We start from the raw sequence: 24,589 nt of genomic DNA, 5'->3' as shown, positions 1-24,589 counted from the left end.
ATGGAAACTCCGCTTCATCCACATGTCCCTCCATATATTTCATTTGTTACTTAAAGCTTACTTACTTACTTACCCTGCCTTTCACAAGCACTTTAGCGTTCTAATATTTATGACAAAATGCCTATTAACGGCCACGGTTAATCATTCATCAGGATCTCCGACAAGTTCTTGCCTTTTACATGCCCCCCTGCCGCTGTCGTGCCCTTGGATGAGCAGGCTGCTGATTTAGCTTGGCTAATTATAGTCTGCGTTGTGATGCATTAGTGTTCTGCATGTCTGTCACGTCAGAGCCAGATTAATAACACTGATCCTCTCAGCCAGAGGTTGAAGCAATCATGCAGGAAAGCTGCATGCTGTTCCTCTCCAGGCCAAACAGCAGCTTACACTAAAAGGTTGTAAATCGTGACAAGCGTGGTGATGTGGAGAACCTGCAGAGAACTTACTAATGCGTTGGGTCAGGGGAACATTATGCGGAATGTGCTGAGGCGATAAAAAAAAAATCTCCTAAATGCCATTAAATGCGATATCTTGATTCCTGACACACGCATAAGAAAACGTTCCACACACGAGAACGACGTTACACAATTTCATGACATGTTCGGTTATTAGGGACGTGTGACGGTGTGAAGACGAACGACATCGCTTACATTAGTTATTAAGATTTAGCGTCTCATTTTTACATGATTGAGTCCTCATTAAACTGTAAGATCGAATGTTCCAGATGGGATGCGCAAGCCAGTGCAAAACAATGCCTTTCAACGTGATTGAGGTAAACAACTTTATAGTTGATGGCACATTTTAATGATACCTCTGAGATCATTGCTGAATGATGGATAAATTGAGCGTTTTCCGACTGTGCTTGGAAAAAAGAGGGGGAATAACGAAGCCAAATAAATACTCGGCCAAAAAAAAAGAAAAACCAATTAAGTGATGTGATCTTTTGCTCTTTCACTCCCACTCGGTAGCAACATCTTCATTATGCTATATTATATATTGTCCCTAGTTGGCTTTGAAGCAATGCTTCTAATTTGCCCTTCTAAAGCGTTTTCATCTTAATCACCATCTGTCCTCATTGTGGCTTCTCTCCAGGGGTGCAGGCAGTGTCACCAGATAAACTTCATATGGACAGCTGCCGATGACAGAACTGTACGTACGGCAATGGGAGTGTGAACCAGTCGGAACAAGGCTAGAGACAACATGGCTGCCCATCGCATTCGAGTGACCAATAACAACAGTGTCCTCCCGCGATGCAAGTCAGAAGGCACCCTGATCGACCTCAGTGAGGACGTGTCCGAGGCCAGTCTTACGGAAGTAAAAGGTCAGTCCGAAAACCCGTCGTGAAATGACACTTATAGAATGGATGTTTTGTTAAAATACCATACTTATTTAATTGTTTTGTTTAGTGCCTTCTCCGAGTGCCTTGCGTTTGGACACCACTGCATCTTTTGGGACCGCACAGGAAGTAGTCGCCATCAGGGACTACTGCCCATCCAGCTTCACCACGTTAAAGTTCTCCAAAGGAGATCGCCTGTACGTGTTGGACACCTCCGGGGGAGACTGGTGGTATGCTCACAACAATACAGAGATGGGATACATTCCCTCGTCATACGTCCAACCTGTTTGCTATCGGGACTCCTATCTCAGCGACAGCGGCATGGTTGATAACCTAGGTGACTCCTCAGACGAAGGCGTGAAGGAGTTAGACCTGCTGGGAGAGTGGACCGGAATGTCCCTGAAGCTCACTCCAGCTTATAACAGCAAAAACAACCCCTTTTTGACAAATCCATTTCTCAACGGGACTGTGCAGAACCAGCTCCAAGACCAGAACACTAACCAACACAACAGCATTGACTTGCTTCTGTTTGATTCGCTGACTCCATCTGCTCCTGTCTCCACGACCAGCAGCAACAGCACCAGTAACGGATATGGCAGCAGCATCTTTGATGGCACGCCCACCAGCCCTAACGTCGAAACTTTGCAAGTATTCCGAAAGGACAACCCGTTCTTCCGGAGTAAAAGATCCTACAGTTTGTCCGAGTTATCAGTCCTACAGTCTCAGTCAACTACGCCTTTGCCACCGTCCGAATTCTTTACAGGTCTTAAGGCGCCTTCTCCCGAGCAGTTTAAGAGCAGAGAGGACTTTAGGACAGCTTGGTTGAATCATAGAAAGTTAGCACGCTCCTGCCATGACCTCGATTCCTTGGGACAGAATCCAGGCTGGGGCCAAACACAACCAGTTGAGACGAACATTGTTTGTAAGCTGGACAGTTGTGGTGGGGCAGTTCAACTGCCAGACACTAGCATCAGTATTCACGTACCTGAGGGTCATGTCGTTGAGGGAGACACCCAACAAATCTCTATGAAGGCTTTACTGGATCCTCCACTGGAACTAAACAATGATAGGTGTACTACAGTCAGCCCGGTAGTGGAGATCAAACTGAGCAACATGGAGATAAAATCATTCATAACCTTGGAGATGAAGGTATCTGTAGAGGTGAAGAAAGAGAGCAGGCAAATGACGAAGGTTGTCTGCGTGAGGAGCGATAGTAAAGACGGTCCATACGTCCCAGTTCCTCAGGCTTACATATATGGTGACACAGTTCAGGTTCAGCTGGACAGCCTGGAGCCGTGTATGTATGTTGCAGTTGTGGTCCAGTCCCACAACATTTCCTTTAATTTAACAGTCTGGGATCAAGTGGTGAAGAAAGTCACTTTGGGTTTATACGGGCCCAAGCACATTCATCCCTCCTTTAAGACAGTGGTGGCTGTTTTTGGACATGACTGCGCTCCGAAGACACTACTCGTTACTGAAGTTGGGAAACAAGCTCAATCGGCACCACCAGTCGCACTTCAGCTGTGGGGAAAGTACCAGTTTGTCCTCAACCGGCCTCAAGACCTTCAAATAGGCATGTACTCGAATATGAGCAACTACGAGGTAAAAACAAACGACCAGGCCAGAATGGTCCGGGGCTTTCAGGTGAAGCTTGGCAAGGTGAGTCGGCTCATATACGTCATCAGTTCTCGAAATCCTCAAGAGCTGTCCGACTTTACCTTACGCGTTCAGGTAAAGGACGATCAGGATTGCATTCTCGCACAGTTCTGCGTCCAGACGCCACAGCCACCTCCTAAAACTGGAATCAAAGCCAATGGGCAGCGGAGGTTCCTGAAGAAGAAGGAAGTAGGGAAAATCCTGCTGTCCCCTTTGGCCATCACAACCAAATACCCACAGTTTCAAAATCGCTGCGTCACCAACTTAAAGTTTGGTAAAATGATCAAGACAGTGATTAGGCAAACAAAGAACCAATACTTGCTGGAATATAAGAAGGGCGACGTCATTGCCTTGCTGAGCGAGGAGAAGATCAAATTGAAAGGACAATTGTGGACCAAAGAGTGGTATATTGGTTACTATCAGGGAAAGACCGGACTCGTCCACGTGAAAAACGTGCTCGTCTTGGGAAAAGTGAAGCCGATCTACTTTTGCGGGCCAGACCTCACGACCGCAATGCTGCTGGAGCAAATTCTCAAACCCTGCAAGTTTCTTACCTACATTTATGCCTCAGTGAGGACCGTACTAATGGAGAACTTGGGAAACTGGAGGGCGTTTGCGGATGCCCTGGGTTACGATAATTTGCCCTTGACTTACTTCTGCAGGGCAGATTTGGATAGTGAACCTGAGAGGGTGGCTTCGGTTCTGGAGAAACTCAAAGAGGACTGCAACAACATGGAAATGAAGGAGAAGAAATCTTTTCAGAAGGAGCTCATGATGGTAAGTAAATAAGTAAATATTTAAGGCAGGGTGTGTGTGTGTGTGTGTGTGTGTGTGTGTGTGTGCGCGCATTTGAATGTGATTGCCATTGATTGCATTAACGATGCGCAAGCTTCGCTTCATACAAATGAAGTGTCTCTGGACTCGAGGCCGTTTAAACCCAGATTTAAAGCCAGCTTATTTGAAACCTCTTATCTGTCGTGCGATGATTAGTGCTAATGGCTAGCAGGCTAATTTTAATAAGAAGTCTCGCTCTGGTCCGTTTTCCTTATCTTGCACAGCTGTGGGAAAGCTGCAAGTGCAGCAGCAGTGGCTTTGATTTGCTGGCTCAGACCTTAAAGGGGAAACTTTAATCAGCCTCGCACACGTTGGTGCTGTCAGTGTGGGCTGTGCGTTTGGGGCTAGCAGTATGCTAACTCGGCTGTTTTTTTTAATCTCCAGAAAAAAAACTAATCATAGCAATAGAAGTGCTGGCAGGTAACCAAATCGACCCTGAGAACACCTCGAGCAGTTCTCAGTGCAAACACCAGGAGAGCATGTGAAGATTTTGCTAGCTGCTAATAACAATGTTTGTTTTCTATAGAGCTTGTTTTAGCTCAGGGTTAGTGGAAATTAAAAGACCACATGCATGGAGTTATTATCAGAAGTATCTGAATCCAGGCATGGAGTTATTATCAGAAGTATCTGAATCCAGGTTTTGATGGTTAGAATCAGTGATAAAGAAATAAAGAGGTAAAGAAAAACCAAAAAACAGGAACTGCTCGATTCGCTGCAGTACACAAACAGCAGATTCGCTGCATGGACGAGTGGCTCTGATGAAGCACGCTGTGCCTGGATCTCTGGGAATGTGCTTTATTTGGAGAACAAAGCAAAAGGCCTGGTAGTGATTTGATTTTCAGAGTTGCTGGTGAGGAACTGAGGATGATATCACTAGAGGCAAAACCTATTTTCTTTTCAAAATATGCCAAAAGTCCAGACTTGAAAGTATTGAAAGCGTGGTTGGTGTTGTGTGTTTGATCTGCTGTCGAGAGCAGTAATGTCTCTGTGCCTAATATCCTAATGAACCACACTGGTGCTGCGCCTTTACCTCGTTATCAAACACCACCATGAGGACGTAAAGCACATATCAGGAAGCTGTGTGTGTGTGTGTGTGTGTGTGTGTGTGTGTGTGTGTGTGTGTGTGTGTGTGTGTGTGAGACAGCGGATTGTTCTGGTCGGTTGATCTCAGCATGAGATGTGCCACAGTGAGGCGAGACAACACATCGTCGATAATCGATGCGTCTGAGAGAAGTTATGGGATAGAGGTGTGTGTGAAAGGAAGCTCCATCATCCACGGCGCATCGTGGTCCCAGTGTGAGCTCGTTTATCACCCGCGAGACAAAACGATTACTTCCCGCACTCCTGGGCCTTTCGGATAGACGTTTAAATTTTGCTTCCTACCATCCAAAAGATGACGCATTAATCTTTTTGTTCTGCGCCGACGGCATCGTTATTAGCGCTTTGTCCACGGGCCGGCTCTCTAATAGCGCGAGCAGCAGGAGATATCATTTATACCTCTGCAAATATAATGAGAGGTGATGATGCCACGAGGCTTCCCTTCATTTACCGTTTCTCTTCTCTTCACCCAATGACCTACACACACACACACACACACACACAAGCTTTCCAAACGTGCGTTTAGAAATAAGGCCTAGCGGGAACGGGGTCGGGTGAGGATGCGTCTGCCGTATTCACCACTTCCAGTCATCAACCCAATCCACAGGCGTACACACAAACTGTGTGTGTGTGTGTGTGTGTGTGTGTGTGTGTGTGTGTGTGTGTGTGTGTGTGTTGGTCAGAATGATGGTCGCTCGTCCTCGGTGAGATGAATACTTACTTTTACTTTTTTTTTTTAATTACGTTTCAATTCAGAGGAGAATTCAGCCGGGGTTTGGCATCTCAGGTCTCCAGGGTGTTGCAAATCAGGATTATATCACGTTATGGATTATCCACAAAGACCCGATGCCCTTTAGCCAGATGTTACACGAGTGTAAATACATCTGTCTGTCCACAATAAACAACTTAATCACATACATGCTAGTGATGGAAAGATCGGATCATTTTAGTGACTCGGTTCTTTGAATCACGTTCATCAAAACGAACGAATCTCTTTTGAGTCATTTAGTTCACATCATTCGTTTGATCAAATATGAAATATTGCATTTTTTTATCATTTTATTGAAGTTAAAGAGCAGTGAGAGCAGGACTACAACACACTCCTCACTTCAGGTTTTTCATCCTCCTCATGTACGAGCAGTCCTTTCTTCTCTCTTCTAAAGGCAGTTCCATAATCCTGCTTTCTAATCAGGTGCGGTATGAAAACATGGCATCCAGGTCTGCAGCTCAAACTTCACAAATGCGGCAAAACCCTCCACAGAGGTGATTTCCCCTCCTCGCCGCGCTCTGGAATCATAAAAACGCAGGTTTATAAAGTTTATGGCGACTGTAATGACACTGTTTCAACAGGTCCTAATGACCTCACCACCTCACCCTGCCTGAGCATCTACCGCAGTGCCAGTGTTCCAACATGTCTGCTGAGGCAGCTGGAGTGTGTGTGTGTGTGTGTGTGTGTGTGTGTGTGTGTGAGAGAGAGGTGAAAAAGCTGCGGTGCAGACAGAAATGTAGGAACGCCTCGGTCAGGGTTTAGAAATCTGCAGTCGTGATTGTTTATTAAAGAATTCTCACATCTGTAAGTCATAAACTCTGCTCACGAGGTTAAATCCTGCCTGCAGTGGATTCTTTTCCTATTACAGCATGTCCCAATGCGTTTCTTCATCTGCTCCCACAGCAGTTTCTTCATAATCACAGAACACACTTTTGTATTTTTTATTCGATCTTCTGACCAAACACCATTCATCATCCTCCTGACCAATTACCATCTACAATCCTTCTGACCAATCACCATCCATCATCCTCCTGACCAATTACCAGCGACAATCCTTCTGACCAATCACCAGCCATCATCCTCCTGACCAATTACCAGCGACAATCCTTCTGACCAATCACCATCCATCATCCTCCTGATTAATTACCATCCACATTTCTTCTGACCAATCATCATCCATAATCTTTCTGACCAATCGCCATCTACATCCTGACTAATCACCTGCTTAATCATCTCACTGCACCATCAGGAGCTGAGAGACTCGAACTCCAGATATCAGGATGGTGGAATCTTCTATCATCCATCAGCAGCAACATCATTACAGCACGTATTGTTGCAATAAATCCATTCCTGAGTGCTCTGCCACAGTTCAGCAGAGTTCATCACCAGCCTCAGCAGATCTCTCTCTGTGTGTGTGTGTGTGTGTGTGTGTGTGTGTGTGTGTGTGTGTGTGTGTGTGTGTTATGGTGCAGGCGCCTTGTGTTTTCTTGTTTTTGTTATTTCTGCGTAGTACGGTTTGTCTACATCTGATCAGAACAGAGGAAACACCTTAGGAAGAGTGGTTGTGTGGGGTTGTGTCTGTGTGTGTGTGTGTGTGTGTGTGTGTGTGTGTGCACGCTAACTAGCTAACTAGCTACTTGTAAATGATGAAGGATGAGCTCTTGGGTCATGTGTCAATATATGAATCATTACACACATCACAGACACTGTAAGCGGTGTGTAATGATGGATTGATGGATTAAGTCGTAACAGAATGTTTGGTGTGATTAAGGGCTCGTTCCTGTGAAGCCCTCGGGGGAAATCGATTAACCCAAAGTTTCATTTCATTTAAAGGTGTGAACCTGCTTTCTGCACTGAGCTGTAAAAGCCTGTGTGTGTGTGTGTGTGTGTGTGTGTGTGTGTGTGTGTGTGTGTGTGTGTGTGTGTGTGAGCAAAGAGATATACGCTGCCCAGCTCAGTTAGCCAGCCTCCCCCTCAGGTTGCTAACCCAGTCTCAGTCACCCGAATTCCGCTAAGCGTGGATTTTCTGCCTCGGCGTTCGTTTTCACAAAGAGTTTACACTCTAAACAACACAACACACAACACAACAGTGTGTAGCTGCTGAAAAGTCGCCTGCCCTTGTTTTGTTTTTTTTTCTGAGGGGATTCTCCAGGGATGCCTCCTTACCAGAGATGGTATCAAAACATTTCAAAACTCGCTCTGTTTATTAGAAAATACTTTATTTCTCAGCGCTACAGCTCTCCCAGAGTTCTTCTGGAACGTGTCATGGAAGTCTTCGTGCCGGATCTCCTCAACAATGTGTTAAAACAGCGAGCTGGATCTTAATCTTCGGGAAGTTCAGCAGGAGCCAAATCTGCCGAGTCGGGTGGCTGCGGAAGAGACACCGCACCGTTTCCGGAGAGAAACCCGCATGCGAGGAGAAATCGGTCCTGGAGCATCCAGGGTTTGCGTTTCACAGATCAGTTTGTGATGAAATCGCAGATGCGGTTACACGAGAGTTCAGATTAGCACTGGTCGCACAACACCTGTTGTACACAGAACAATATCTTTTGGCACAAAAGCTCGGTGCTCCCTGTGACTGTGCGTGCAGCCTCGTGCTGCCATCTGTTGGCGAGTTACAAAACTAGTCTGGAAACTTTTTTATACCCTCTCAAAACGTTTCTGACTAGCAGTCTGGTTGTGCTGGGAAATCTTTCCTCCAGAAAAGGATCATCTCCCAGGCTTGGAGTGTAGGTTCATGATTTTCATGAGATGTGGTTAGCATGGAGGTACACACACTGTCATGCCTGATAGAGCACGAGCCATTTATGAAAGTTATTTTTTTTTTTGCTTTATGTCTCCCGTTCCCTGAGGAGACAGCGATGATACTTCTCGAGCTCTGCTCACAGATCTGACCTCCTTAGACGTTTTTACCTCCTGCGCTGTCGAGTTTGTGTTCATCACCCTGACCATCTCACGGCGTCATTTCTCTCACACTAATAAAATAACCTCCGGCATCGCCATGGAAATCGAATCAGCCGTGCGATTCATCCTGAGCTTTCGTTTTCCGTAGATGTTTGAGACGTGTAGCAAACCAAGAAGTGAAATATTATAGGGAGTAAAAATCCAAGCCATGTTCACTGTGCTGTAGTGCAGATCTCGTTTTAATGAGAAGATGCAGGTGAAGTTAAGCTGTCACAGCTGGAGGATAAACGCAGGACCATCATCCCATGTCACGAGCGTCACGAACAGACCGCGCCCATGGGGGAGAAGTGCAAGTGTTGATTTCACACACACACACACACACACACACACACACACACACACACACACACACACACACACACACACACAAATGTCTTTTTAATGGGAAGCTGTCAGGATGGACAGCACAATTCACCTTATACAGAAGGGAGCAAGGTGAGCCGACATCGCCGTCAGGATAAATGACCTCTAAATACGCCTCCATTCTTTCTCACCATTTTTAATGCTCAATAGCATTTGAGCAGAAACGAACAATCTACAGAACCTGAAGCTGTAAGGTCTCATTGTGTTCGCTAGTTAACACCAAACACACAAACGTGTCTGCAGATCTCAACTCAGCATCTCACTCTCAGCTCAGTGTCTCACTCTCAGCTCAGTGTCTTACTCTCAGCTCAGTGTCTCACTCTCAGCTCAGTGTCTCACTCTCAGCTCACTGTCTCATTTACAGCTTATTGTCTCACTCTCAATTCTCTCACTCTCAGCTCAGTGTCTCACTCTCAGCTTAGTGTCTCACTCTCAGCTCAGTGTCTTACTCTCAGCTCAATCTCACTCTTAACTCAGTGTCTCACTTTTAGCTCAGTGTCTCACACTCAGCTCAGCTTTCACTCTCATTAGTGTCTCACTCGAATGTTCATATAGAACTTTAGTCTGTCAACTCAGTGTCTCACTTTTAACTCTGTGTCTTACTCTCAGCTCAGTTTCTCACTATAGCTCAGCATCTTAACCTCAACTCAGCATCTTACTCTCATTAGTCTCTCAACCCCAGCGTATCTCTCAGCGTATGTCTATCTCGCGTTTCTCTCCCCTTCCTCACCCTGCAGAATGGAGACACGTGTGAAGTGTGTATGAGATAAACACATTGTGCGTTTGTGAGGACGCAGGTCAGTTTCCCTCCATCACTCGCGTCTGTCAGAGGGGAGACACTGCGGTGCTGGTTTCTCGCTTTCCACCCCGAGTCCATCATTTCCTCCTTCACCTCCTGCTGAGTGACTGGGGGACAGAAATTGCTTTCAGATGCTAATAAAGTGCTTCAGATGTGCTTGGCTCTGGGAACGTCTGTCTGTCTGTCTGCCTGTCTGTCTGTCTGTCTGTCTGTCTGTCTGTCTGTCTGCCTGCCTGTCTGTTTCTGTCTGTCTGGCTGCCCTTTAACTCAGACTTCGAGGTCTGTCACATAGTGAAAACACACACACATACACACACACACACACACACACACACACACACACACACACACACACACACACACACACACATTAAATCCCAGTTACAGACTCGTTCATATTCACTGCATTTAAAAACTAAATCTTTAAATAATTAAAATGTCTCTAAGGAGCTTTGGTCAGGTCTGGACTCAGACCAGGTGAGTGCTGGAGTATTTATATCCACATCACTGAGGCTCCTGATTCAGCATTCCAGCTTTATGAGTACACACACACACACACACACACTCTTACACTGAGTGAGCAGGTGGTCCAGCTTCCGGTGCTCCTGCATACTAATCCCCACATTTAATTAAGGAATCTTTTGTCAGGGTGTTTTTGAGTGACAGGAACCGAATTCCAGTCATTCCATTGCTGAGGTTTTGTTCACTGAACAGGAGTATGGGATTCGTCGGAACGTCAGGAGATCGTTCTAAATGAATTCCATCACGTCCATGCGGGGGTCCTGTCCATGTGGCCGTGAGATTAGATGATGTGTGGTAGAAACGTAGAGAAAGAAAGACAGAGTTAAAGGAGAAATGTTGTGCTGTTGGTGGATTAATGGGCTGGAACAGTTACAGGGCCAAATTATCAGCATCATTTTCCTCACCACGCGTCCATGTTTTCCCGCCAAGCGCCAGATAAACAAGATAGTGACCTGATAAATGTCAAATGTGAAGTAATATCTCAGCAGACAACCAAACGAGTGTGAGATGGATCATTTTGGAAACATTCTCCTGCTTATTTCAGGCTTGTTCACGTTCTTCTTGTTCGAATACGTTCCAGAGTTTTACGTTTCATGCTAGCCTCCTGAACCTCATGAGCTCCAGAGTAAATCTAAAAGAACCTCCAGACTCTGACTATGCCACACCGAACCCGCTACGCTTCTTGTAAATTCCACGTGTTTTTCTTTTTCCTTTTCCAAATGTTTATGAACTAAAACGTGATCCAGAGACCCCGGAGGTGAAACCTGACCCTGAATGCTCTCATGATTCTCTCGTTAATGTCCTGCCGGGTACGGAGGCGTAAAAACAGCGGTTTGACACCTAGTGTTCACAAACGGCTTTCGCTTCTTACACAGGAAAGAATGGAACCGAGGGTCTCGCTTCTGCCTGATTTAGCTTTGCTAAGCTGCTTTCACGCAGAGCTCATTAGCTGGCGTGCGCATGCGGTCGTGTTCACTACGCAAGCAGCAATGAAATCGAGGTGCTTTGGGTTCGATTTATCTGGAATGTTCTGTGTTGTATTTTTTTGTAAACCAGTCTAAACAGGGGCTGGTCTTTGTGATTCGAGGTCACGTTAATGTGGTCGTTAATGTGCGTTCTGAACGTGTTTCGTTCCTCAGCGTAGTGTGCAGTTTTGCCATCATTGTAGGTTGTTCCAGTATGTTTTTGGTACTAAAGCGAGCGTTTTTTTTGAGAAATAATAATTTGAAAATTTTTTGAGAGGGTGGTGAGACTCCCTGAGCCTTTATTAGGAAGAAACCTTGAGAGGAACCAGACTCAAAAGGGACCCCATCCTTGTGTGGGTAACACCAAATTGTCCATTCAGTACAAGTCCATCATTTTTGAGGTTATCAAAGGTTATTAACCTTCCACAAAAACCTCATGGATCTTTAGGTGGTTCAGCTGTAGGTCTTCAGTTAAAGAGAACTCTATCCAGAAGTAGGTGGAGAGGAGTTGGGAGCTCAGTGGTTAATATGTTGGATTTCCCAGGGCCCCTGAACAAGGCTCTGAACCTGAACTGTTTAGGTATAGAAATAAATGTATAAATGATTATCATTGCACGGTTTTAGCTACAACCTTCCAGCAATTATTTGCTAATATAATAGAACACGTCAGAGATTGTAACGTAACACATGTAACACGTTCTAATTCAAATGTAATCATTATTTCAGATGTTAGATATGATCTTAAAAACCTTTAGCAAAGTCTGCAGATTTAAGTCTGGAAAAGTCTGGGATCAGCTTTCGCTATCGGACCCCATTTTTAGTAAATGAGAAAGTGGAAGCGTATCTCACCATGCACTCGTCTCATTTCGTCTCGTCTCTTTTGTCAGAGAGTGAATGAGATAGAGAAGAAGAAAAGCAGTGACACTTCTCTGCTACGTCTCCTCCTTCCCTGCTAATCGAATCATTCGTCTTCTGCGGATATCTCACCGAGTTATGAGACAGGATACACACAAATCTACTTAAACCGGATAAAGGGTCGCTCGTCCTGCCAGGCTCTCAGTAGGTTCCTCAATCATTTACCAACAGTCAGAAGCATTCGAGATACACCAAGCCACACCCACCACCTAATCGTGAACAACCCAGATGGAGCTCAGTGCGCTAGCTGAACGTTAGCTGTATGTCTGACGATCACTATGGTTAGTGTAAAAACACAAGATGGTGCACAGCATTACATTTATAGAGTTTATAGATTTTCCTTCTTGCTAATGCTCTAAAACGGAAAAGTTTGCCTAATTAATAAATGTAAATGTGTGTGAGATGCAAACGATCATTAATATTTATCACCACGTAATAGCAGCAAACACAAGCGTGACTGATAGAGCGTGAGAACTCGGGAGAACGTTTTTTAGGGCTGCAGCTGCTAACGCAGGTAGAGTGCTTGTCTGTACAAATTCCGAGAAAAGCAATTATTGTTTGTGTGTTTGTGCCAAAATGAAGTGTAAAAAAGTTTTAAGAGAGAAAAAAGCCTCATTGCAGCAGAGCTTAGTAACGTATCAGAGTCACGGGGAGAGAGAGCGCTCACACACCGAGCCGAGCGAGTTACAGCACTGACTGCTCAAAAACCATGCAAAGTCAAATCATGGGGCTTCATTATGCCTTACATTGAGGGTGGGACACTAATGGTGAGACGTGTTGGGGGTGGGACACATTGGTAATGAGACACATTGGGGGTGATACAGGGGGATGGGACACATTGGGAGTGGGACACATTGGTGATGAGACACGGTGGTAAAACACTTCGGAGGTCAAAAATATTAGGGCTGGAATACACTGAGGGAAAGACACTGTGGGAAGAATTTACCGGGGGACACATTGGTGTTGGGATACATTGGTAATGAGACACATTGGGGGATTGGACACACTGGAAGAGGTAAGAAACTTCGGGAGTGGGACACACTGGTGGTGGGATACATTGAGGGTGGGACACTGGTGGTGAGATATTGAAGGTGAGACACACAAGGGGTGAGACACATTGGTAGTGAAACATTGGGGTTAAGACACATTAAGGGGTGAGGGTTGACTACAAAGACACACTGAATGTGACACTGAGGCTGGAATACACTGAGGGTAAGACACTGGGGGGGATAGACTGAGGGTAAGAGACTGGTTTATGAATTCATTGGGTGTAAGAGACTGATGGAGGAATACACTGAGGGTAAGACACTGGGGGGGATACACTGAGGGTAAGAGACTGGGGGTAAGAGACTGGGGGTAAGACACTGGGGAAGGAATACACTGAGGGTAAGACACTGGGGGGGATACACTGAGGGTAAGAGACTGGGGGTAAGACACTGGGGGGATACACTGGGGAAGGAATACACTGATGGTGAGACAGGTTGAGTTTGAGACACTAAGAGGATGAGAGTGAGACAGTGGAAATGAAATACACAGAGGGTGAGACACACTGGGGACAAAAAAATTAGGGTGAGACAAACTGGGGGTGAATCACATGGTGAAACACACTAGGTGTGGAGTACACTGGAGTAAAACACACTGGGGAAACTTCTGAGTTTCTGAGCTCCACATTCAGAAGGAGTTTTACTACCAAAAGTCTCGCCTTTAAACCGAAAAGAAACCAGGGATAGAAAATACGGACTGAAGACTGTTTGACAATGTGAAGAATCATCTGACCTGTCACTCTCCTGCAACGGCCCTCACATCTACATACAGTAACTCCTCGCCTGAGCTGATATCATGCAGGAAACACGTTTCAACCAGACATGCCCCTTTTTTTAGCTAAACCCCACCGTCACTTTTGTAACTCTCACATGAGTTCTGAATACTGATTTGGATCATTTAAGTCTAAAATTCATTTTGTGATGTTAGCAGTGTCGCGTCGTGAACATCCACCTCCAGGCTGCTGGGAAAGCTTCACTAAGCCCTAGGAGTTCTCCAGGGGCCTTGTCTGGCACAGACCCAAACACGCCATTAGCCAAGCGGAAAAGAAAGCGATCGCTCATCCTGGGAGCGGATTAAAGCGTGCATGAGCCGAAGAGAAGAATCAATCAGAGCGCAGAGACGGAGGAAATTGTTTTTATGGGAATTTATGTGACGGTTTCTTCATGCATTAAAGCGAAGAGTGTTCGCGTGAGAGATTCGACTCGGGCAATTCGGCGCACTTTTACAGGCGAAGATTATCCCTCCAATCATACGCCTATTAACCCGAGCGGAAATACCTGCAGGTCTCACCTCGCTTTACTCATAACAACCCAATACCGTGTTCAATAAATGTTTACTGCATTAAACAAACCACAGGACGGGAACGACTCCACAATCGCAACGTATAACGAGGCGTCGTTTCCACAGCCGATGAGTATGCAAATGAGGAGCCGCCCCTAATATCATTATCATAACAGTCTTGGGTTCTCTTCTCATTCCCTCACGTGGTTATTTTACAGTGGCAACTTCCATCAGCGGTTAAGGCGCTGGGTTGCCGATCGGAAGGTCTGGGGTTCAGGCCGTGGTATCGCCAAGCTGCCACTCTTGGGCCCTTGAGCAAGGCCCGTAACCCTCTATGCTCCGGGGGTCCCTTACGAGGGAAATATCAAGGTCCGTGATGTGGAGCCGCCTTCCCGTGGACTCACCACCTGCAGGAGGGAGCGTAAGGGACGGTGCTGTGAGGATTGGGCAGCAGTCGAAGGCGGGGGCCTGCTTAGACTGCTGCCCCCGCGACCCGAATTACGGATGAGAGGGAGAAAATGAATGAATGAATTGAACTTCCATCACTGATCGTCGCTAACTTTACCTGGGTTCACTCATTTGCATACCACTAATTTTGAGACATCATAAATTAGTGTTTTGTTAGCCCCGCCCCTAAATCAGTTTTAGATTTTCAAGTTAAGTTTAAACGTCTTATTTAGAAGCGCTCCTATTGACCGAAATGATATCAAACGTCAGTCGAACGATTTCCATTACATCTTACGCGATCGTTCTTCTATTTAATGCTAACAAATTCCACATTCAACTCCATTTCCCATCATGCACAAGGACTACAAACACTGTCACATGACCAATAACCAGGCTCAAGTTCATTGGATGTCTAATTAGCCACATCTGTTTGCAATCACACACTATATATATATATATAAACAACACACAGGCAGTTCTTACAGAGTCTTGCTAACAAACAGCAGTGAGGTTATTAAGCGCGTGTCCTCATGCGAGTAGTTTGTTTGCTTCTACTGATCATTTGAGCCACTTTCTTTTTGGATTCACGACTCCTGACTCCTAATTATGATCCTGCACGTAGCTCCAGCAGGTAGAGAGAACTTTGCTAGCAAAAAAAGTTACTCTTCATAGAAACTCTGCAGGATCTGAACCTTCTCGATCTTTTCCCCAGCCGTGTATCTGAGATTCTGAAATGGCGAAATTCTCTCAGTGGGGGATTTAAATAAAGTATCGATCGTTCTACCCACACTTTCACCCATTCCTCTGCTCTGCTCTGCTCTGCTCTGATTGATCTGCTGATTTCTTTCTCCGTCCCTTTTTACTCCTGCTGAGAAGGTGTTTATCACACGTCATCTCCTGCATCTGACCAACATGAATCACTAACGCTGACGTTACTCAACATCCGATTATTCACCGTCTAATCATACAACATCCGATTATTCACCGTCTAATCATACAACATCCGATTATTCAACGTCTAATCATACAACATCCGATTATTCAACGTCTAATCATACAACATCCGATTATTCAACATCCCATTATTCACCGTCTAATCATACAACATCCGATTATTCAACGTCTAATCATACAACATCCGATTATTTACCGTCTAATCATACAGCATCCGATTATTCAACATCCGATTATTCACCGTCTAATCATACAACATCCGATTATTCACCGTCTAATCATACAACATCCGATTATTCACCATCTAATCATACAACATCCGATTATTCACCGTCTAATCATACAACATCCGATTATTCAACGTCTAATCATACAACATCCGATTATTCAACATCCCATTATTCACCGTCTAATCATACAACATCCGATTATTCAACGTCTAATCATACAACATCCGATTATTTACCGTCTAATCATACAGCATCCGATTATTCAACATCCGTTTATTCACCGTCTAATCATACAACATCCGATTATTCGCCGTCTAATCATACAACATCCGATTATTCAACATCCGATTATTCACCGTCTAATCATACAACATCCGATTATTCAACATCCGATTATTCACCGTCTAATCATACAACATCCGATTATTCAACATCCCATTATTCACCGTCTAATCATACAACATCCGATTATTCAACGTCTAATCATACAACATCCGATTATTTGCCGTCTAATCATACAGCATCCGATTATTCAACATCCGATTATTCACCGTCTAATCATACAACATCCGATTATTCAACGTCTAATCATACAACATCCCATTATTCAACATCCCATTATTCACCGTCTAATCATACAACATCCGATTATTCAACGTCTAATCATACAACATCCGATTATTTACTGTCTAATCATACAGCATCCGATTATTCAACATCCGATTATTCACCGTCTAATCATACAACATCCGATTATTCACCGTCTAATCATACAACATCCGATTATTCACCGTCTAATCATACAACATCCGATTATTCACCGTCTAATCATACAACATCCGATTATTCACCGTCTAATCATACAACATCCGATTATTCTACATCCGATTATTCAACACCTGATTATTTAACATTGGATTATTTGACATCAATCAATGTCTGATTATACAACGATTATTTGACATTTGATTATTTAACATCTGATTATTCCGTGTCCATCAACATCTGATTAGTCGACACCTGATCATTTGTCTTTTGATTATTCAATGTCTGAATATAAGTCCATTGATATCTGATTATTTGACATCTGATTAATTGCCACCTGATTATTCAACGTCCACCTTCATCTGATTATTCAATGTCTGATTATACATCGTTCATTTATTTAACATCCGCTTACTCGACGTCAGATTTTTCTCTTTTTTTTACGGATTTTTGATTATTTGGCATTTAATCTGATTATTTGACATCTAATTAGTCGACACCTGATTATTCAATGTCATCTAATTGTTTTACAGTTGCCTTCATCAGATTACACATCGTTTGATTATTTGACACCTGATCATTTAATTATTCGAGCTCCGGTTATTCAGTATTTAATTATTCGACATTAGATTTTTCATCATGCTTGCAGTCTATCAAATGAAAGTTATTAATGACAATAAACATCCCATTTTGTTATCACTGCCACTGTTTATAAATATACATGAGTATGCAAATGACAAACCGCCCCTATACACTGATCACCGCTACCTTAACCTGGGTTAGCTCATTTGCATATCATATATGAGCTGATTTTGTGACATCATAAATCATGGTTTTGTTTGGGTCATATATATCCAGTCATATATATCCTAAACTCCACACACAGGCATAGGGGAGTTACCAGTTCATTCTGTAAATCCCTACAGACCCATTCTTATTCCAAATATGGCTTCCTGTGTGTGTGTGTGTGTGTGTGTGTGTGTGTGTGTGTGTGTGTGTGTGTCGGCACTGTGTTAGAAAGAGGCAGGAAACAGGGCTGGACCCCCCTGATGCAGTAGAGGATGCAATTATTTACTCCTGTTGTCTACTGCGAGACACAGAGCAGACAGAGTGAGAGAGAGTGAGAGAGATTAGGAGAAACATGAGCGAAAGAAAGAGACTGGGACTAAAAGTGAGACAGAAGGAGGAAACAGAGAGAGAGAGAGACAGGAAACGTGAAAAAAACAAAAAGAAAGCTGTAGAAGGCAGACAAAAAGTTCACGACCTCATGTCCGACTGCTCTCGCTGTTTACTGACTGTGTGTGTGTGTGTGTGTGTGTGTGTGTGTGTGTTTCTATACAGGCTCTGTTAAAGATGGACTGTCAGGGTCTGGTGGTGCGTCTCCTGCTGGACTTCGTCCTCCTGACGACGGCGGTGGAAGTGGCTCCTCGCTGGAGGGAACTGGCCGAGAAACTCGCTCACGTCTCCAAGCAGCAGATGGACGACTACGAAGCTCCACATAGAGACCGCAATGGCGTGATGGACGCTGAAGTGAGAAAACGCACACACACACACACACACACACACAAACTCACACACCTTCTAGCGTTCTAAACAAACTAACACTGGAGACTCCTTACTTGATCAACAGCTTTATACTCGTCCCTGTATAGCAACCGCAATGCAATAAATATAAATAAATGTGATAAAAAACACCATACCTCCTGTGGAATAGCCGTTACTATAGTAACCGTAATTCAATCATTATAAATCAATGCGATTTTTTGTTCTTTAATATTTTTGAATAATCAACCTGCCGAGCGTAGCATTGAACACAGCACTCTGTGTCTCCATCGGCAGGCCATGTGGAAGCCGGCGTACGACTTCCTGCTGACGTGGGCAGCTCAGATTGGAGACAGCTACCGTGACGTGATCCAGGAGCTGCAGCTGGGCCTGGACCGCATGAAGAACCCCATCACCAAGCGCTGGAAACATCTCACGGGCACGCTCATCCTCGTCAACTGCCTCGACATGCTGCGGAGCTCCGCCTTCAGCCCCGCCTCTCACGACGACTTCGCCATCTAAACTCCGCGCATCGTCGCACACGTTTTTTACCTCAGAATCATCTGTGACACGTCCTTCTTCACAGTTTGACTTTTGACCTCTTTCAGTTGGTCTGCGTTCGTCTCTGGAAGCCAAAACATTCGCGTAGCGTCACTTTCCCATTCCGCATGTTTTTTTGTCGCCGCCTTTCTTTTTCCTTTTTTTTTTTTTTTTTATATATAAATGATTTTTAGACTAAATTATTTTTCTTTCAGTAGAAGATAAAAAAGCGTAATGTGTACTAACGTGGCTTTATTTCCACATTTTCTCTCCACCTGATGGACAATCAGTGAACCAGAATGTAGAACGGTAGCAGTAGCAAAGTCACTAAGATTGCGCTAGCTGTGAATTAGCATTAGCGAACCGCCTGGACACACGCTGTACGTGTGTTACCTGTTTTTTCCCCTCACCTTTCTGAGCGCGATCAGTTCGATTGTTGGAATTGATGTTAAATCCTGTTTGTTTGTCTGTTTTTCTTTGTCAGTCAGAATGAGGTTAATGTTACTATCTACTGCTTTCTAAATCCAGTGAGACTCCAGTGAGACAACAGTCTGGGCTACAGCGCTAATGCTAAAGTTCTTTTGAGCTACTTTCAAAGTAGATGTTCAGTGATGTTCTCTTCGCTGTATGGTTTTTGTCTTTGGATATGAACTCGTAAATAAAAAACCTTTGTGGTTAGCATTAGCTGTGTAAGACTCGTTAGCAATGTGGATTTCTTCCAACTTTCCATTTTACGTATTTTTTTTTTTTTTAGATTTCGTCATCCTGAACCGGGAAAAAGGAAAATGTTTATTTCAAACATCGAGTTTTTTAATAGATTTGAATGAGAGAAGGGGCGTGGCTTGAGATTTCCAAATGCTGATTGGCTCGTCTCCTGTTTTATCGGAGGTCTGCTGCTTATTTTTTTCCCCATAACCCGTACCAGTGTACTCAGATGTTAAACTGCAAAGCTATGCAGAATGCACTATGGGAGGCTAATCCAATCTAATCCAATCCAGTCTAATCAGAGTTAACTGATGATCATTGGATATTATCACGTAGAGACGACTTATTCAATCACAAAATTGTACTGCTAGCTAATACTAGCTAAATATCTCTGAAGAAGTGCATTATGGGTAACACACGCTCACACTCATCCGATTAAACCCCGAGTCACTTCAGGATCATAATCGTGCGATGTAGCTGCAGCCTGAAGGAAACTGTAATGAAGTGATTTAGTTGCCAAATAGTGATCCATGTAAAGTGTTATGGTGCAGTATTATTCACGAACCCGCTCTCCTTCTCTTCTCTTATATTCCTTTGTTACTTTTCTCTCTTTTTTGTATGTTTCTCTTTAAATCCGATTGCTAGCCGCGCCCCCGATCGTCTTCACGTGAACCCGTGACGTGTTGTTTTTAGCGTGTAGCGTCCGTCTCCGCGTGAGTCATACCGAGACTGTGTGTGTTTCTGTGCATTGATCTCCTCCGTCCATCTTCTCACTGCTGTCACATGGAAAATTGTAGCCACGTGTAATAGTTCCAGCTACATGTGTAAAGGATGTGTGTGTGTGTGTGTGTGTGTGTGTGTGTGTGTGTGTGTGTGTAAGGAATCAAATGTGCTGTACTTTTTGTTTGAATCGGGTCAATAAATACGCCATCAGTTTGGAAATGTCATGTTTCTCAAGTTATTCTGAAGAACTCATCAGACCAAGTGGACTAATTTTATATCACACACACACACACACACACACACACACACACACACACACACACACACACCTGTACTGAAAATATTTTTGTTCCTTTATTTCATAATTCGTCCCCGTTATTTTGTTTATCTAAATTCTTCACCAAACACTCCAGTTCTCTGGGGGGTCTCCAAGCTGGAGATGTTGGAGGTCTCCGAATTCACATTTCCTCTCAAGGTTTCTTCCTTATGCCATCTCGGGGAGTTTTTCCTTGCCACAGTCGCCAGTCGCCACCGGCTTGCTCATCAGGGACAAACTTACTCATAAAGAACATATTCATTTTTAATCACCGCATTATCTGTGTAAAGCTGCTTTGAGACAATGTTCATTGTTAAAAGCGCTATACAAATAAAAATGAATTGAATTGAATTGAATTGAATTTCAGTGGTCACCAGGAAAAGGTGCATGTTTTTGGTACTTTCCTGTTTTGTGAATCAGCATTTCTGCCTGGAACTGTTTATTTATTTATTTATTTATTTATTTATTTATTTATTTATTTATTTATTTATTTATTTATTTGTATTTGCTTCCTGTTTGTGAAGCGATCGTTTCTGAGGTGTCTTCCATACGTCCATGGAGCTGCCGTGTGAAGCGTCCGTATCTTCCTGCCTCAACGTTCACCTTTAGGTGTTTATCTGTCAGTGGTGTACGAACACAAAGCATGTATTTGAGTTAAAGTAGAGACTCAGTAAAATGTGACTTCAGTAAAAGTAAAAGTGTTTCTTTAAACTTTCACTTCAGAAAAAAAGTACAAAAGTTTTTACCTTCAAATGAACATCAGTCTCCAAAGTAGTGATTTATTATAACTCTAATGTTCCTGTGATCATTTTTATCACAAGATTCTTCACTTAATCACCGCAGTTTCTGTGTAAAGACTCAAATGTGACTCTCAGCACACTGATCTATTAATTGAATGAGATTAATGACTCAAACACTGATTTTCATCTATTTCAGTTAAAATGTGTAAATGAGGTCACGTGTGTGGTGGTGAGTTCGAGTCTGGAGTTTCTTCATCATTTCTTCCTCTCTAAATGTTCTGCTTGATGTTGAACTGATGCTGAACTGTATGTTGGTGATCAGTAGATGCACCGAGCGCCAATCAGAACACGTGTAAAACAGAGCGTGCGCTCGATCCTGATTGGTGACTCGCTGCGTGTTTCACCAGTTACGTTTTTATCCTTGTTAAAAAAAGAAACGACTGATTTCACTAAATGTAGTAAAAAAGTGAGAGATTTGAGTTTGAGATGTAGTGAAGTAGTGAAGGAGACGGAAATTTACTCCAAACCAGCTTCATAAAGATACGATGTCCACAGGTTGGATTCGCTGGAAGATCTCCCTCTGTAGAACTCCAACCCTATTGAGCATGATGAATGTGAACACTGACTGCACCCCAGGAACCTCCTCACCTTCTCAGCTACATCAGTACCTGACTTTACTAACACCCTTTTATCTGAAAGAATCTCCACAAAGATCTAAAGGGAACATCTCCCCAGAAGAATGGAGCTTATATAACAGGAAATGGAGACTCAATGTGGAATGAGATGTTCTAAAAGAGACACATTCCAATATGATGTAGAGGAAACACACACACACACACACACACACTCTCTCTCTCTCTCTCTCTCTCTCTCTCTCTCTCTCTCTCTCTCTCTCTCTCTCTCTCTGTCTCTTTTGTCCTGTTTTATTTTGTACTTCTCTTCTCAGAGACACTTCATCTGTAATGGACATCACACTCGTGACATCATGAGTTAGCGGTTGTCGTGGCGACCGCAGCTCGAGGACACTTCAAGAAACTCGTCCGTGGTCTGAACTTAAGGGCCCTGTAGAGCATGTTTTATACATACACACACACACACACACACACACACACACACACACACACACACACACACAGCTCTAAACCTACAACAGGGTGAAATAGATTCAAGTCAGCTGATGCAGGTTCCTGCAATACATTCATTTATTTAGCCTTGAGGCAGCAAAATGTGTGTGTGTGTGTGTGTGTGTGTGTGTGTGTGTGTGAGTGTGTGTGTGTGTGTGTGTGTGTGTGAGTGTGTGTGTGTGTGTGTGTGTGTGTGTGTGAGTGTGTGTGTGTGTGAGTGAGAGAGAATTAAAGTGCAGTAATCAGTCAGGTTCAGAGGAATGAAGTGATCATTTGCAAGGCACTTAGTCCCGATTCACTAATTACACACACACACACACACACACACACACACACACACACACACACACACACACACACACACAGGCGCATAAACACAAATATCTGATTAATTACACTAATAAAGTAAATTTTCAGGGCAGTAAACGAGTCGATGAATCTCAATAAGTTTATTGAGGCGATTGGCAAGAAGGAAATAGTGTGTGTGTGTGTGTGTGTGTGTGTGTGTGTGTGTGTGTGTGTGTGTGTGTGTGTGTGTGTGTGTGTGTGTGTGTTCAATAAAAAGCTATTCAAGTCACTCTAGGTGTCCGTCACCAGCTGAGTGTGTCCTCAACACCCCCTCACACTCTCCACACTTTCTTAACTCTGTGTGTGTGTGTGTGTGTGTGTGTGTGTGTGTGTGTGTGTGTGTGTGTGTGTGTGTGTGTGTGTGTGTGTATATCAACAAGATGATGATTGTGATGAAAACGAGATGGAGTGTGTTTGAAATAGAATTCCTGAATACAAACACTTGTTAATACACACACACACACACACACACACAAACACACACACACACACACACACACACACACACACACACACTCCTTTCCTGTTTCCTTTAGCCTGTATTGGGTAGAATTGCAGGAAGTTTGCCTTTTGTGTGTTTGTTGATCTCCTTCTCCTCGATCTCATAAAATTTTACACACATTACATTTTCTGGTCTTGTCGTACATCAAGTACACACACACACACACATACACACACACACACACACGCACACACACGTACACACATGTATTTACACCTGTCATCACCAGTCCTCAAACCTGCATGTTCCAGGGAGAAAACCAGAGAACCCAGAGACAGCTGGAGCACCATGAGGAAACTGGAGAACCCAGAGGAAACCCACACAGAGAACCCACGAGGAGAAAATGTAAACTTCGGAAGACACCGCTACACGGTTTTACTGTTGTTTTGTTCAGCTCTCTTACTCACTCTTGTGGCTGAATGCCCACATTACACCTACCATCCGGTTCCTCCGAGAAGATCCCAGTGTTCTTTATTGTTTCTCTGTGCTGCTAAAGCTGCACATTAAATATGATTATAAACAGTTTAAAGTTTGGAACAGTCGCTGATACTAAAAAACTTTAATCTACAATAAATCATTGTAACTGATGAGCATTATTTAATATAAAGAGTTTACTGAAGATCAGTGAACAAATCACACACTGAGAGATGATGATGATGATGAGGAGGAGAAGTGAACTAAGTGTTGCAGTGAGCAGGGGTCAGGTTTCTCCATGTCCTACTTTCCTTGTGCCCTATCATCCAGGCTTCCTTGCAGAACAGTTTGGGATGTTCCAGAAGGACCCAGTTCTCAAGCTCCCTAACCATCCTGTTCCCCTGGAACACTCAAATAATAGCACAGTACACCATGCTATCTTCTTCTTCTCAAGTATCCTACCATGCTAGCTTCTAGAGATTATGGTTTTCTCAAACATCTACAACTTCTCTAACAAAACTTCTCCAAATCTGCTGTAAAGTGAGAACACACCACTGAATGTTAAGTAAATGAACAGAAGATCAATCTCAATCAAATCAATATTTGTTGTGAAGAACTATTTCAATTCAAGTCAGGGATTTTGTAGGATCATGAGTCAGGTGTCTGATGAACCAGTTCTACCAAGCAGGTGCTAAA

The 24,589-nt window shown here is 43.8% G+C and overlaps 1 protein-coding gene and 1 long non-coding RNA gene across 2 annotated transcripts; one reads left to right on the top strand and one right to left on the bottom strand.

The window, feature by feature from the left end:
- Window positions 1–1,089: 1,089 nt before the first annotated feature.
- sh3bp4a (SH3-domain binding protein 4a) lies at window positions 1,090–20,668 on the top strand. The gene is made up of 4 exons (XM_083551348.1): window positions 1,090–1,318; window positions 1,404–3,766; window positions 18,281–18,469; window positions 18,779–20,668. The coding sequence occupies exons 1-4, from the start codon at window positions 1,198–1,200 to the stop codon at window positions 19,001–19,003; spliced, it is 2,898 nt and encodes a 965-aa protein (XP_083407474.1). The 5' UTR covers window positions 1,090–1,197; the 3' UTR covers window positions 19,004–20,668.
- Window positions 8,143–10,051, bottom strand: LOC310731671. Its single transcript, XR_014535270.1, has 2 exons — window positions 9,640–10,051; window positions 8,143–9,429 (listed from the first exon to the last, which is right to left on the bottom strand). It is a non-coding gene; the product is annotated as an uncharacterized lncRNA (long non-coding RNA).
- Window positions 20,669–24,589: the final 3,921 nt, after the last annotated feature.

Source organism: Silurus aristotelis (assembly GCF_946808225.1).
Source record: "Silurus aristotelis genome assembly, chromosome: 9".
Lineage (NCBI taxonomy): Eukaryota > Metazoa > Chordata > Actinopteri > Siluriformes > Siluridae > Silurus > Silurus aristotelis.
The sequence above is the reverse complement of the archived record's forward strand: the minus strand, read 5'-3'. Positions and strand labels throughout refer to the sequence as shown.